This window comes from Corticium candelabrum, chromosome 5, assembly GCF_963422355.1.
Source record: "Corticium candelabrum chromosome 5, ooCorCand1.1, whole genome shotgun sequence".
Taxonomy (NCBI): Eukaryota; Metazoa; Porifera; class Homoscleromorpha; order Homosclerophorida; family Plakinidae; genus Corticium; species Corticium candelabrum.
The window spans coordinates 8,171,452-8,186,026 of NC_085089.1; the positions used below are offsets into that span (position 1 = coordinate 8,171,452).

At 39.3% G+C, this 14,575-nt stretch overlaps 5 protein-coding genes across 5 annotated transcripts in view; 2 read left to right on the top strand and 3 right to left on the bottom strand.

Moving 5' to 3' along the window:
• Window positions 1-945: 945 nt before the first annotated feature.
• LOC134180611 (uncharacterized) lies at window positions 946-1,499 on the bottom strand. The gene is made up of 2 exons (XM_062647799.1): window positions 1,247-1,499; window positions 946-1,181 (listed from the first exon to the last, which is right to left on the bottom strand). The coding sequence occupies exons 1-2, from the start codon at window positions 1,443-1,445 to the stop codon at window positions 1,054-1,056; spliced, it is 327 nt and encodes a 108-aa protein (XP_062503783.1). The 5' UTR covers window positions 1,446-1,499; the 3' UTR covers window positions 946-1,053.
• A 29-nt stretch (window positions 1,500-1,528) lies between these two features.
• Window positions 1,529-2,735, bottom strand: LOC134179694 (ankyrin repeat, PH and SEC7 domain containing protein secG-like). The gene is made up of 2 exons (XM_062646627.1): window positions 1,689-2,735; window positions 1,529-1,579 (listed from the first exon to the last, which is right to left on the bottom strand). Exons 1-2 carry the CDS (start codon window positions 2,733-2,735, stop codon window positions 1,529-1,531), a joined length of 1,098 nt encoding a protein of 365 aa, XP_062502611.1.
• Window positions 2,736-3,613: 878 nt separating this feature from the next.
• On the bottom strand, window positions 3,614-5,411 carry LOC134179695 (ankyrin-1-like). Its single transcript, XM_062646628.1, has 4 exons — window positions 5,345-5,411; window positions 4,571-5,104; window positions 3,941-4,507; window positions 3,614-3,875 (listed from the first exon to the last, which is right to left on the bottom strand). The coding sequence occupies exons 1-4, from the start codon at window positions 5,409-5,411 to the stop codon at window positions 3,748-3,750; spliced, it is 1,296 nt and encodes a 431-aa protein (XP_062502612.1). The 3' UTR covers window positions 3,614-3,747.
• A 5,598-nt stretch (window positions 5,412-11,009) lies between these two features.
• Window positions 11,010-12,992, top strand: LOC134180346 (serine/threonine-protein phosphatase 6 regulatory ankyrin repeat subunit A-like). Its single transcript, XM_062647483.1, has 2 exons — window positions 11,010-12,623; window positions 12,679-12,992. The coding sequence occupies exons 1-2, from the start codon at window positions 11,087-11,089 to the stop codon at window positions 12,804-12,806; spliced, it is 1,665 nt and encodes a 554-aa protein (XP_062503467.1). The 5' UTR covers window positions 11,010-11,086; the 3' UTR covers window positions 12,807-12,992.
• Window positions 12,993-14,076: 1,084 nt separating this feature from the next.
• Window positions 14,077-14,575, top strand: part of LOC134179696 (uncharacterized) — a 1,177-nt gene continuing 678 nt past the window's right edge. Inside the window, exons 1-2 of the mRNA XM_062646629.1 lie at window positions 14,077-14,155; window positions 14,228-14,573. Coding sequence (XP_062502613.1) covers window positions 14,117-14,155; window positions 14,228-14,573 — 385 coding nt within the window. The 5' untranslated portion in view covers window positions 14,077-14,116. The remainder of the gene's footprint in view (window positions 14,156-14,227; window positions 14,574-14,575) is intronic.

Here is a 14,575-nt window from a genome sequence, read left to right on the forward strand (position 1 = left end):
TATACCTAACATTGACATAGTAGTCTACTTGGTAACTAGCTCTAGCTAGCTGTGGGGCTAGCGCTGCAATCCACACTGCGTCTGGGGCGAGGCTAGTTCTATGTTAGTTGAGTTAGTTGAGTTGAGTTGAGCAAATAGAGTTCAGTTGAGTTGACTTCAAACAGAGTTCAGAAGGCGTCGTAGAAAACGATGGACGTGCACGTCTGTTTACTTGGTGAGTTGTGCGACGTCATGCAAATGAAGAAATGGAAACTGCTCTAGAGTACCACGCCCACTTTGTACGGTACCGGTACCGTGTACTACATCTAGAGTGTGCCCGTGAAAGCGCGCAGTCTGTAGTAGGTTGACGGTTTCGATGTTTTAATTGTGTCTCGATTTTTCCTAGACAACAAAAGAGCCTCTAAACTTCGTCACCACAGTTGCCAACTCGGCGATCTGTGAGTTGATATCGATCAGTATGCACGGTATTCGTCTCAATTTCGGCGCCCGGTAGCCTAACTAGACTATAGCTAATGCTCGCACACTCCTAGCTCAGCTTCACAGCAGCCTACTTCGAAATAACGACTACACAGAACGAAAGAATGACTTGGGGCTTCCCAGCGATCTCTCGTTTGTCTGACTTGTTCCTCCCACTTTCGTCTTTGTTCGAGGTCTTCGGAAACCGAAAGAGCCTCACACCTTCCTCTCACCGTACTATAACACGCAGCTGCCACACATCGTCTGACCATTCTAACCCTAGCACACGCTCGAGTCTTGTGCGTTACTAGTAACTACTGTACATGTGTATACCTATTTGATTCTGTATTTCTAACGCGACATCCGTTCACTTCACGTCACGCCCCGAATCGCTCCTCCAAACCGAATGCGATAAACCGAAAGCACATTAAAATGCAATTTTCTTATTGAAATTTTGTTTTTAAAAATCTAAAATTATTTTTACCGGTATGTACGCCTTTAGAACTATCATAAAGAAATTTAAAATAATTTTCGATTTTAGCATGTCAGTGGCCCTTTATTAATTAAGTTAATAAATGTTTGTCTGTGAGTTGATATCTACACTGTCAAGTTAGCCAGCAACGAGCTCTTCATCCCTTCTGGTAGTGAGGCGTTTGCCAATTCGCAAGCTGTGAAATTTCGAAGCAAGAAAACTCGACATTGCCACTCTAGTGAACGAACCTTTCCTAAAATGATTTTAATATCAACAAAAGTGACACATTGACAATGATGTTGATTATCTTAACTCAACCTTCATGCTCTTGGAAAACGGTTCTTGTTTTGCTGTCTTCAAATTTGCACAATTGGTATGGTGTGAGTCTCTCATAATTTAGAACTCTGGGATTAGCCCCAGCATCCAGCAGCACACGAGCACCATCTGCAAACTCATTTATGGCACAAATGTGTAGAGCTGTGTATCCTCCGCATGTCTCACGATGGTTAAGATTCATTCCCTTTGTATATGCCAATAAACAAACATTGTCTGCTGCAATTTGTGGACTTAATTGACTTCTCCTACTGCTGCATGCCTCCATTAAAATGGTTCTGCCACTTTCGGAAATAAGAGATGTATCAGCACCCGATGCTAGTAAACATCGTACTATATCAGAACCGTGTATGTTTACAGCCAAATAAAGGGGAGAATAGTCAATGTCGTTACTGGTATTTAGGAAGTTGACATTTCGGTTGTTCACATTTGCACCTTTTGATAGCAACAGCTCAACACATTCGACTGTACAGTTTCTACTAAAGAGCAATGACACGAGTGGAGGATGGCAATAACGAAGCCCCTTTTCTGCATTTGGATCAGCCCCATGATCTAGAAGATTCTTTGAACAATCATAATGACCGTTGTCTACAGCATAATGAAGGGGACTACAACCCAAGTTATCAAATTGATTGACTGAAGCATTAGTCGCAAGTAATACTGAAAGAGCTGCTGTTGAGCCACCTTCAGCTGCCCTATGCACTGCTGTAGATTTTTGTGCTCCCAACTGATTAACATCTGCACCATAATAGAGAAGCAGCTTGACTATTTCTTCATCTCCGTTCAACCCAGCAACATGCAATGGAAAATCTTGTCTCCTATTGTGAGGACCATAGCATGAATACGCCTCCTCTGGTAGTAGTGGATGAATATTGGGATCAGCTCCTCTTTCAAGCAACAAACGCACACAATCTCTGTTGCCGTCAACAACCGCATGATGAATGAGTGTTTTGTTAGAAAGCGCGGAATAATTGACCTTCGCTTTGTGATCCAACAGAATACGAGCAATGCCAACATCTCCCAACTGAACGGCATAGTGCAAGGGCGTTTCCTGGTAAACTCCGGCTACTGCTACCACATGCGCCTTGGCGCCATGAGACAACAAGAGACGCACACACTCGCAACTGCGAGCGATCACAGCGAGATGAAGAGGTGTCACGAGCGACCACTTCTTAATTGCCAAAAAGCGCGTATATTCGTTTACGTCTCTCCGTTCTTTCCAGATCGCCACACATTTCCTTGCCGGCACATTCAAGTTTGCGTTCTTTCGCCACTTCAGTAGCAAACGCAAGCAATCGGCGCGACCTCTCGCACACACAACGTGAAGAGGCGACAAGCCGTTTGAACCAATTTTGTCTATTGTCGGTAAAACGCAGCGCAAGGCGAGAGATTTCAGTGTCAACGGACCGTCGACGTTGTCGCTCACTTCACATTGCCTTTTCCCTTTCTTAAATCGGTCCCATAAACGTTTCATCCTATCACACCCTTAATTGTGAAATAACCGGAACTAGACTACTTATTCTCTAGTCCCCGTATGTTTTACCGACGTGGTAAGTAGAGGTGCGCCGGGTGTGCTCATTGTATGATACAGATCCGCCGGAGTTGCAGGGTTGCCACACTTTTTCTGCTTTGGTTGAATCCACAGTCAACAAGCTTATTTCTTGCCTGCGTACACGGAGAGCCAGTACATGCAGACATTGGTGATCTGAAGTCAAAGTTGTGGTCAGCTGAGCAATCACCAGACATTAATTAATATTAATATTGTAGTTGGTAATCTATTAATTAAACGGCTCAGCGATTGTCAACGCTTGCTTGCATGTGAGGATGTAACGCAGCAGATGTTTTCTTCTTGATCAAGAGTGTCTTGATCATCAATAAATAAATAAATGATACTAGAAGTGCATGTACTGTGCAGTTTGGAGTCCACTGACGACAGGTGCATGGTCTATACGGTCTAGAAAATACTGTAAAAACCAAGCATGTCAAACTGACTTGTTTTGCTGTCAAGTTGAGTTTTGACGCAGAAATTGGTGTGACTTTAATATTTAGGGCAAACAACCTGTTGTCGTGTTGAGTAATCACTAGGCACTACTATGTAGTATAGTTTTTGACTTGCAGTGGTATGGAGACTCACTTGGATACGTATACAGTACCCTCTCTCATTGAACATTGATGCGGAATTGGCACCAGCTAGTGTTAGAGGTGCTGTCATGCATGTGATTCCAGCAAACTCTGTCTCTGTCACTTTCATGCTACAAACTTTCACTGATATAACGCGTATGTTATAATACTAATTCATCTATTCAGCACTCATGCTATGTATGACCTGCTGACACATTCACGATTAGCTGCCAATCACTCATTTTTAATCCATAAACAACATAAACATTGAACAAAACTACAAATCATATTTCTATCTTTTACAAGCAATCCGTGTTTATAATTTAATTAACTAAGTTAATTAATGTTTGTCCGTGAATTGATATCTACACTGCCAAGATAGCCAGCAACGAGCTCTTCATCCCTTCTGGTAGTGAGGCGTTTGCCAATTTGCGAGCTGTAAAATTCTTAAGCAGAACGACTCGGCACTGAAACTCTAATGAACGAACCTTTCCTAAAAAGATTTTAATATCAACAGAAGCTACACAGCGACGATGATGTTGATTATCTTAACTCAACCTTCATGCTCTTGGAAAACGGTTCTTGTTTTGCTGTCTTCAAATTGACACAATTGGTATGGTGTGAGTCTCTCATAATTTAGAACTTTGGGATTAGCCCCAGCATCCAGCAGCACACGAGCACCATCTGCCAACTCATTTATGGCACAAATGTGTAGAGCTGTGTATCCTCTGCGTGTCTCACGATGGTTAAGATTCATTCCCTTTGTATATGCCAATAAACAAACATTCTCTGCTGCAATTTGTGGACTTAACTGAATTCTGCTACTGCTGCATGCCTCCATTAAAATGGTTCTGTCATTTTTTAAGATAAGAGATGTATCAGCACCCGATGCTAGTAAACATCGTACTATATCAGGACCTTGACATTTTACAGCCATATAAAGGGGAGAATAGTCAATGTTGTTACTGATATTTAGGAAGTTGACATTTCGGTTGTTCACATTTGCACCTTTTGATAGCAACAGCTCAACTAATTCGACTGTACAGCTTTTACTACAGAGCAATGACACGAGTGCAGAAGGGCCAAAGCTAAGCCCCGTTCCTGCATTTAGATCAGCCCCATGATCTAGAAGAATCTTTGAACAATCATAGTGACTTTTGTGTAACGCATAATGAAGAGGACTATGACCTGTGCTATCAAATTGATTGACTGAAGCATTAGTCGCAAGTAACACTGAAAGAGCTGCTGTTGAGCCACCCTCAGCTGCCCTATGCACTGCTGTACATTCTTGTGCTTCCAACTGATTAACATCTGCACCATATTTGAGAAGCAGCTTGACTATTTCTTCGTCTCCGTTCAACCCAGCAACATGCAATGGAAAATCTTGTCTCCTATTGTGAGGATTACAGGGTCGACAAATATTGGGATCAGCTCCTCGTTCAAGCAACAAACGCACACAATCTCTGTTTCCGTCAACAACCGCATGATGAATGGGTGTTTTGTTATAACGAGCGGAATAATTGACCTTCGCTTTGTGATCCAACAGAATACGAGCAATGCCAACATCTCCCAACTGAGCGGCATACTGCAAGGGCGTTTTCTTGTGAATTCCGGCTACTGCTACCACATGCGCCTTGGCGCCATGAGACAACAAGAGACGCACACACTCGCAACTGCGAGCGATCACAGCGAGATGAAGAGGTGTCACGCCGAGATTTTCCCCTTACAACCACCACTTATAACTATCAAACCACACGTACTTTCCCCGTTCTTTCCAGATCGCCACAGATTTCCATCCCTGCACATTCAAGTTTGCGTTCTTTCGCCACTTCAGTAGCAAACGCAAGCAATCAGCGCGACCTCTCACACACACAACGTGAAGAGGCGACAAGCCATTTGAACCAATTTTGTCTGTTGTCGGTAAAACGCAGCGCAAGGCGAGAGATTTCAGTGTCAACGGACCGTCGACGTTGTCGCTCACTTCACATTGCCTTTTCCCTTTCTTAAATCGGTCCCATAAACGTTTCATCACAATCACACTCCTCACAATAGCCAGAAGTATTATTACCACTGAGCGCACGCGAAGCGAGAACATCTACACTATCAGACCGACACGTGATGTCAAATAAATTTTAATATGAATATTATTATCTAATTAAGTTCGTATATTAAAAATATTATTGTTAAAGCAGTAAATAAAATTTATTTTTACTTTAGTGTTAGTCAATAGAAGATATTTAATTAATTAATTAATCAATCAAGAAAATTATTTAACAAAGAGAATTATTATTTGATAGTTTATAAAACATTGGCAAGTAAGGAACTTTGTTTATAACACTGATTCACTAGAACCATCAGTCATTATCACAATTTTAATTAATTCTAGAGAAATAATGTGAGTGTCTTGTATGTCTGTACTTTCTTCTAATCTTTCTTCTCTTTTTACATTGCCCTTATAGTACAGGCATTTTATGGTTTGACCTTAAACAAATTGCAACACAAACTCTCTCAACTGTTTCCTACACAGAAAAGTGTGCTCTATAACATACTAAAAGTCTTAGTAAATTCTTTGAGGGGAAGTGAGCGTATCACCTCTGGTAGCATTTAAATCACGTGACCTCCAAAACTATCTCTTTGTCTAACTTACAGTTCTTCTGAAACACGGATATTGCATTGGGTACTGTAGAAACACTATAGTGAAGAACAAATACTTCACTCGAGACTTGTTAAAGGCTTCTCCGTCGGCGATTAGGCTAGAACGTGATTGAAAACGCTGTCGTTTCCAGACTATCGGTGTTCTCATGTAGTAACTGCTCTGGCAAGGTTACGATTATCTCTCTGAAACAGTCTACCCTTTTGGCTTCTCCGTTACTCACTTTTTCAGACCATGTCCGAAATTACAGCTAGTAGCTGGCGTCGAGTTCCCGTATACCCGGGAATTTTAGATTTGTCATCGTGGCATTGGAAGCATTAGTGGTGTCTGAAGACTGTATCATATTGTATCTTATTGTTGATGCAGTTCTCAGTGCCTTGGTGCTGGCAAAAACATCTAATGTGCCTTTACCCGGAAGTTCAGATGACCAGGAATGTGGAAACAGAAGAGTTGTTAGAAGCTACAACTTCATCACACGAGAAGTCTGCTAGACATGCAGACCCGGATGAAGCTGCTGTTCTCTATGAGAAGGTGATGCAAGGTTCAATGTCTGCAGATCAAGTTTGCCAGTCTGGTGTGATAACCAGAATTGTTGATGCTCTTCAGAGAGAAACCAAATTCCTGAAGCCATCTAAGACTGCTACACTTTGGTTGCAGTACATGCATATGGTTGATATACTTCGCAAGTATATCTGGGCAGAGTGTATACTGGCAACTGGGAATTGTATCTCCAAACTGCTTCAGAAATGCTCTCTTACTTGGCCACATGTGGATACAACCACTACACAAAATCTGTATGGATATATCTGCAGCGAATGTCTAATCTCCACAATGAGCATCCAGATGTGTATCAACATTTTTGAGAAGGTCTCCATGTGGTGAGACAAAGTGATCGTTATTGGGCTGGCTTGTCCTTGGATCTCATCATCGAACAGGTGCTCATGAGAAGCCTGAAGACCAGCGGGGGTCTCACAAGAAGACGAAGGATGACTGAGCAGCAACACCTGACATTGTTGTTGTCCAAGCCAGCTTGTGCTGATGTGAACTGTGCCATGCAAGGGCTGACTGGGGTTAGCTACAACACAGGAGAGGAAAACAAAGATATAACCAAGGCTAGAAAAGCTCGTGACTGGAAAGATACACCTACAAAATTCTCAGGTATCTTCGAGATATGAACCCCTTCACTTCTGACGCCAGTCTACGAAGCATCTCTACAGGAGTACATGCACACAGAACCGTCAATGTTGACAAGGCAAAAGATGTTGGAAATGCAATTCTGGTTAGCATGAAGGGAAAGACTGCTGCAGAGTATAATTTCAAGAAGAAAGACCAGGTCATCACTCTAGACACGAAGAATGCAGTCAAGGTTGATGGCATTGCAGTGTAGATTGACCCACAATTTTTCCAGAAACTCACGATAATTGCTGCGAAGGCAACTGACAAGTTTGAAGATGTCTTCAGGTATATGAGCTATGCAGTTACCCACCAGCCCTCTTTGACTCATCACTACCGCTTCGGGAGCCACAGAAGCCAGTACTGGCAAATGCCATCTGGAACCTATTGGCACCAGACATTTCTGAGATAACTGGAGAGGTCCAGTATGTGCTGGATGGTGGTGCACTCATTCAGCGCATCCCATGGACGCGAGGGGCAACATACCAAGAGATATGCTCAGTGTATGCAAGGTATGTCTCAAAAAAGGATGGGGAAGCAGTTGTCGTGTTTGATGGCCACAGTGGCAAATCCACGAGACACAACACATGAAAAGACAAACGAAAGGGCATGCTGGAGTAACTGTATCATTTAAATTACCAGCAATATCCAGCCTACAATGTCGAAGGCTAAGTTTTTGACCAACAAGACCAACAAGCAGCAGTTCATCAAAATGCTTGGAGATCAACTAGAGATGAACAACTGCAAAGTGCATCATGCTCCAGGGGATGCTGATTTGCTAATTGTACAAAATCAGTGGAGTCTGCCGCAATGTCGACCACTATCCTGGTTGGTGATGACACAGACCTTCTTATCTTGTTGTGCTATCACTCAAGCTTGCACTCTCACAGAGTGTTTTTCCAACCAGAGCCAAAGGAGAGCACAAAGAATCCGTGCGTGTGGAACAGCTAGGTCCTGAAATATGCACTGACATGCTCTTCTGCATGCCGTCCTTGGATGTAATACAACATCCCACCTGTGTGGCATTGGAAAAGGAACTTCCCTTAAGAAGTTCAAATCAAGTATACACTTTCGAGAGCAAGCTAAAGTGTTCGATGCACAGTCAGCTTCCCCTGAAGATGTTATTGTTGCAGGATTGCAAGCATTGGTTTGTTTGTACAATGGGAAACCTGCAGAATGACTTGATTTGCTGCGTTATACGCGTTCCTGCGAGGTGGCTACGAAAACATCTCATATATTCAATCACAGACTCTGCCACCCACTTCAGCTGCAGCAAAGTACCACAGTCTCCGTGTATACTTTCAGATACAACAATGGAAAGGTTCTGGGGTTGAACTTACGCCAGTACAATGAGGGTGGAGAGAGTGAAGAAGGACTTAAGCCAGTTCAGACTGACTTGCTTTCAGCTCCTGATGAGCTTCTACGTATGATAAGGTGTAATTGTCAGACTGATTGCAGTACATTGAGGTGTACATGCAAGAAGCACAATGTGAAATGCCCCCCTACCTGTGGCAACTGCAGAAGATCTGGCTGTATAAACTCAGACCGCCTGACATATGAAGGTGGTGATGTTTCTGTATACGAAACACTAAAAAAAGTTTGTGTTGCAATTAGTTTTAGGTTGACTCAAAATTTGTCACAAAATGCCTGTACTATTAGAGGGAACTACACCATTCTGTTGGTGTGAATCAAATATATCATATTATATATATCATATCATATTATATATATCATATATATCATATTATATCATATCATACCATATCATATCATATATATTATATCATATCATATATATTATATCATATCATATCATATCATATCATACCATATCATATCATATATATTATATATATTATATATATCATATATCATATCATATATTATATTATATATATTATATATCATATCATATCATATTATATCATATCATATCATATCATACCAAATCATATCATATATATTATACATATTATATATATATATCACATATATCATATCATATCATATCATATCATATATCAATCATATCATATAATATCATCATATCATATCATATTATATCATACTATATCATATCATATCAAATCATATTATATCATATTATATCATATTATATCATATTATATCATATCATATCATATCATATAATATCATATCATATCATATTATATCATATCACATCATATCATATCATATTATATCATATCACATCATATCATATCATATTATATCATATCATATCATATTATATCATATCATATCACATCATATCATATCATATCATATCTTATCATATCATATTATATCATATCATATTATATCATATTATATTATATTATATCATATCATATTATATCATATCTTATCATATCATATTATATCATATTATATCATATCATATCATATCATATTATATTATATCATATCACATCATATCATATCATATTATATCATATCACATCATATCATATTATATCTTATCTTATCATATCATATTATATCATATCACATCATATCATATTATATCATATCTTATCATATCATATTATATCATATCACATCATATCATATCATATTATATCATATCATATCATATCATGTCATATCATATTATATCATATCACATCATATCATATTATATCATATCTTATCATATCATATTATATTATATCATATCATATCATATCATATTATATCATATCACATCATATCATATCATATTATATCATATCACATCATATCATATTATATCATATCACATCATATCATATTATATCTTATCTTATCATATCATATTATATCATATCACATCATATCATATTATATCATATCTTATCATATCATATTATATCATATCACATCATATCATATCATATTATATCATATCATATCATATCATGTCATATCATATTATATCATATCACATCATATCATATTATATCATATCTTATCATATCATATTATATTATATTATATCATATCATATCATATTATATCATATCATATATCATATCATATCATATTATATCATATCATATCATATCATATTATATCATATCATATCATATTATATCATATCATATCATATTATATCATATCATATTATATCATATCATATCATATTATATCATATCATATCATATTATATCATATCATATTATATCATATCATATCATATTATATCATATCATATCATATCATATCATATCATATCATATCATATCATATCATATCATATCATATCATATTATATCATATCATATCATATCATATTATATCATATCATATATCATATTATATCATATCATATATCATATTATATCATATCATATTATATCATATTATATATCATATTATATCATATCATATCATGTCACATCATATCATATCATGTCAAAATTCTAGGGATTCATCAGTTCCGGATCCATTGTGCTCATTGTAAGCTTTTGATTCCAATTCAGCTGGTCTGTTCGCGTTTCAAAAACTTATTGACATGCCGTAGTTATTCTGAAAACAAGCAGACAGATCAGTAGGCTCTGAGACAAACCTTAGCCTCGGCTTCCTAGACCTGTGTAGCGCAAACTAGGAGGTCGAGCCTACTTAGCTCGACATGTAAATTATGTATTATGTGTAATGAACTCCTTGAATTACCCTCTGTGGAATACGAGAAAAGAGAATCATGCAGGTGGGAAAACTATTTGTAGAATCGAAACCCTCGCATGCGCATTGCGCAAGGACAGTCGGATGTAACGTCACACAAACTAGTCTAATCCGGGCAGTTCGTATCATTGTCCTGTGGGTGTGTGTGTATGTGTGTGTGTACACCGAAGAGATTCGGTGTGAAGTAGTGTGACACAGCGAGGCGCGTGATTTTGATGAAACGTTTGTGGAAACGCTTGAAGCAGTCGAAGAAGGCGAAAAAGCAATCGAGCGACGATCTAAGGCGCGAAGCGAGCGAGAACGTCGATGGTCCGTCGTCACTGAAATCTCTCGCTTTGCGTCGCGTCTTACCGACACTAGACAACAATGGCTCGAACGGCTTGTCGCCTCTTCACGTTTTGTGCGCGAGAGGTCGCGCTGACTGCTTGCATTCGCTGCTGAAGCGGCGCAAGAACGCAAACTTGAATGTGCCGGCAAGCCGCAGTGTGGTGATCAAGAGAGAAGCGGCTGACGGCGACGAGTGGTTTATTAGCTGGTGGTCGTTGGGGGAGCGAGATGTCGGCGTGACGCCTCTCCATCTCGCCGTGATCGCTCGCAGTTTCGAGTGTGTGCGTCTGTTGTTGTGGCATGGCGCCAAGGCGCATGTGGTAGCCGGAAGTTACCAGGAAACGCCTCTGCATTATGCTTGTCTGTTGGGAGATGTCGAGATTGCTCGTATGCTGTTGGATCACGGAGCAAAGGTTAATAACTGTCCGCAAGACGGCGAGGCGCCGATTCATTTCGCTCTCGCTCATGATCATAGGGATTGTGTTCATTTGCTGCTTGAACGAGGAGCCGATCCGAATATTCGTGCTCACTTTGGGGTTACTGCTCTTCATCATCGATACCCGGGTAGGTGTGGATGCTTTGCGTACGGTCTGGCTGGCGATCGGAGAGGAGACGCTCCATTGCATTATGCTGGGTTTCGAGGGGAAGGAGAAATGGTTGAGCTGCTGCTGAGGAATGGTGCAAATGCCAAGCAGTTGGGAGGACGAAAACGTACGACGGTGCATAGAGCGGCTGCCGGTGGCTCAATGGCAGCTCTCTCATTATTAGTCGAGAGTAATGCTCCGGTTAGTCTATTCGACGAGGTCGGTCGTAGTCCTTTACATTGTGCTCTAGAGGGAGGTCATTACAATTGTGCAAAGTATCTCTTAGAGCACGGTGCCGATCCGAATGCGGTGATGCTTAAGTCAACACGATACGCTAGCCGCTCACCGCCACTCATGTCTGCGCTTGGCAGTCGAAGATCGACAGTCGAATGTGTCGGGTTGTTGCTATCAAAAGGTGCCAATGTAAATTTCCGACCCGTCAACGACTGTGGCAACCATTCTCCTCTTCATTTGGCTGTGAAAGTTCACGGTCCTGATATATTACGACTCCTACTTGCGTCCGGTGCCGACGCGTCCTTCGTGTACGAAGACGGCAAAACCATTTTGATGGAAGCCTGCGAATCTGTTTACTTTCATAGCCCACAGATCACAGCAGAGAATATCCGTCTGTTGGTGTATATGAAGGGAATGGATTTAGATCATCGTGAGAGCCGCAAGGGACGAACAGCATTACACATCTGTGCAATGAACGGGTTGGTAGATGCCGCTCGTGTGCTGCTAGATGCCGGTGCTAATCCAGGGATCATAAACCAAGAAGGACTAACACCGTACCAAGAATGCAGGAACGACAAAACGAGAGCCATTTTTCAAGAGTATGCAGGTTAAGATGATGAAACATCTTCATCACTGTAACCTTATTGATATTAATTTTTTAGGAAAAGTCCGTTCGTTAGAGTTGCAGTGTCGAGTCTTCTTGCTTCGAAATTTCACGGCTTGCAAGTTGGCAAATGCTCCTCTACCGACCAGAATGAAGAGCTCACTGCTGGCCAACTTGGCAGCATAGACATCAACCTGAAGATAATCATTTACTAAATTGAAACAGACTGATTGATAGAATAAAAAGGAGGTTGTTAGTTTTGTGTGCAATGTTCATGCTGTTTGTGACTCAAAACCGAGTGATTGGCAGCTAGTGTGTGTAGACAGGTTGTACATACAGTGAATGGTGAATGAAGGAATTTGTTATTTGTTATTGTGTACAACTACAACACAATTCTACAGTGAATATGTGTAGTACTTATGTGTGTACGTTAAACGGTTTAGTCATCCCAATGGTTGGTTACCAAACCATTGGCACCAACACATGCATGCACCGGCTGTGATAGTGTAAGCACCTCTGAGGCAAGGTTTGCTTCTGGTGCTTGCAAGAGACCTTACCAACCAGACTGACCTGGATGATCAGGACACATAATAATAATTTTTGACTATTGTGTTTCAAATCACCCGAGTTTCATAAATATACACCCACAGACACTACATTCTGTCTCTACTTTCTATATCAACCAGAAGTCTTAATTAGGTGAGTTGATCTCATTGCTGATAAAGTCAAATTCCTCATTTATTAATAATTATTATTTATTTATTAATTTATTAATTATTATTTATTTATTAATTTATTAATTATTATTTATTTAGTAATTATTATTATTTATTTATTTATTTATTTATTATTATTAATTTAATAATCGTGTCGTGCTCAACCAGATCAGTCTGGTTTGTAAAGTCTATTACAAGTACTGGAAGCAAACCCTGCTTCAGAAGTGCTTAGACCATCACGGCTGTCTAGAAAGAAGACATGACTTTACGAAGGATCCGAGTAGATCCCAGAAGCACTGTTAAATAATCTATATTAATTATTATTAATTTAGTAATTATTATTATTTATCAATTTATTAATTATTATTTATTTATATTTATTAATTATTATTAATTTATTAATTTTTATTTATTTATTTATTTATTAATTATTATTAATTTATTAATTATTATTAATTTATTAATTATTATTAATTTATTAATTATTATTAATTTATTTATTTATTATCCCAATGCATAAAAAGCACAACAAACAAATAAATGTATTAAAAACAATAAATAAATATATTAATTGATAACAATAATAAATTAATAGATAATTACTAATAAGTAATAACAACAAAAATTTAATATTAAAAAATAATTTTATGGATTATTATTGAAATATTACACGAACTTCGTTGACTACCTCGGATACCCATCACTTTCTAACATAATGATATCCCGGATACTTAGGCTACTGTTTTTTTAGAGTGTAGATAGATAGATGCAGCGGCAAATATGACGCGAGAAGGTCGGACTCGAGACGAAGAATTTTCAGTAATAATAAAATCAACTTACACAGCAAGTTCTTTTCCAATTTTGAAAGATTTTTGTACTAATTTCCTACAGGACGAGCTCATACTTTCTAGTGAGGAATCTCATCGTGATTCTAGTAGATCGCCTGTGATAGCAAGTGACCGTTGGCGTGGCCGTGTATCCTGCTTGTTTGAGAAGGGCAACTTGAGTGTGCTCGTGTCGTTCGCTGTCGGCATCACCGGCATACTCGTTCGCCTATTGGGCTTATCTTCGTGTAATGAGAAGGATGAGGTAACGAATACGACGTCTGCAGACTGCAATGAAGCGTTGCTCGTGTCTGCTCGCTATTTCATCGCATCCGGACTGTTTGGGTTCGCTGGCGGCATCACAAACTGGGTCGCTCTCAAAATGCTTTTCCATCGCATTCCACTTGTCTATGGC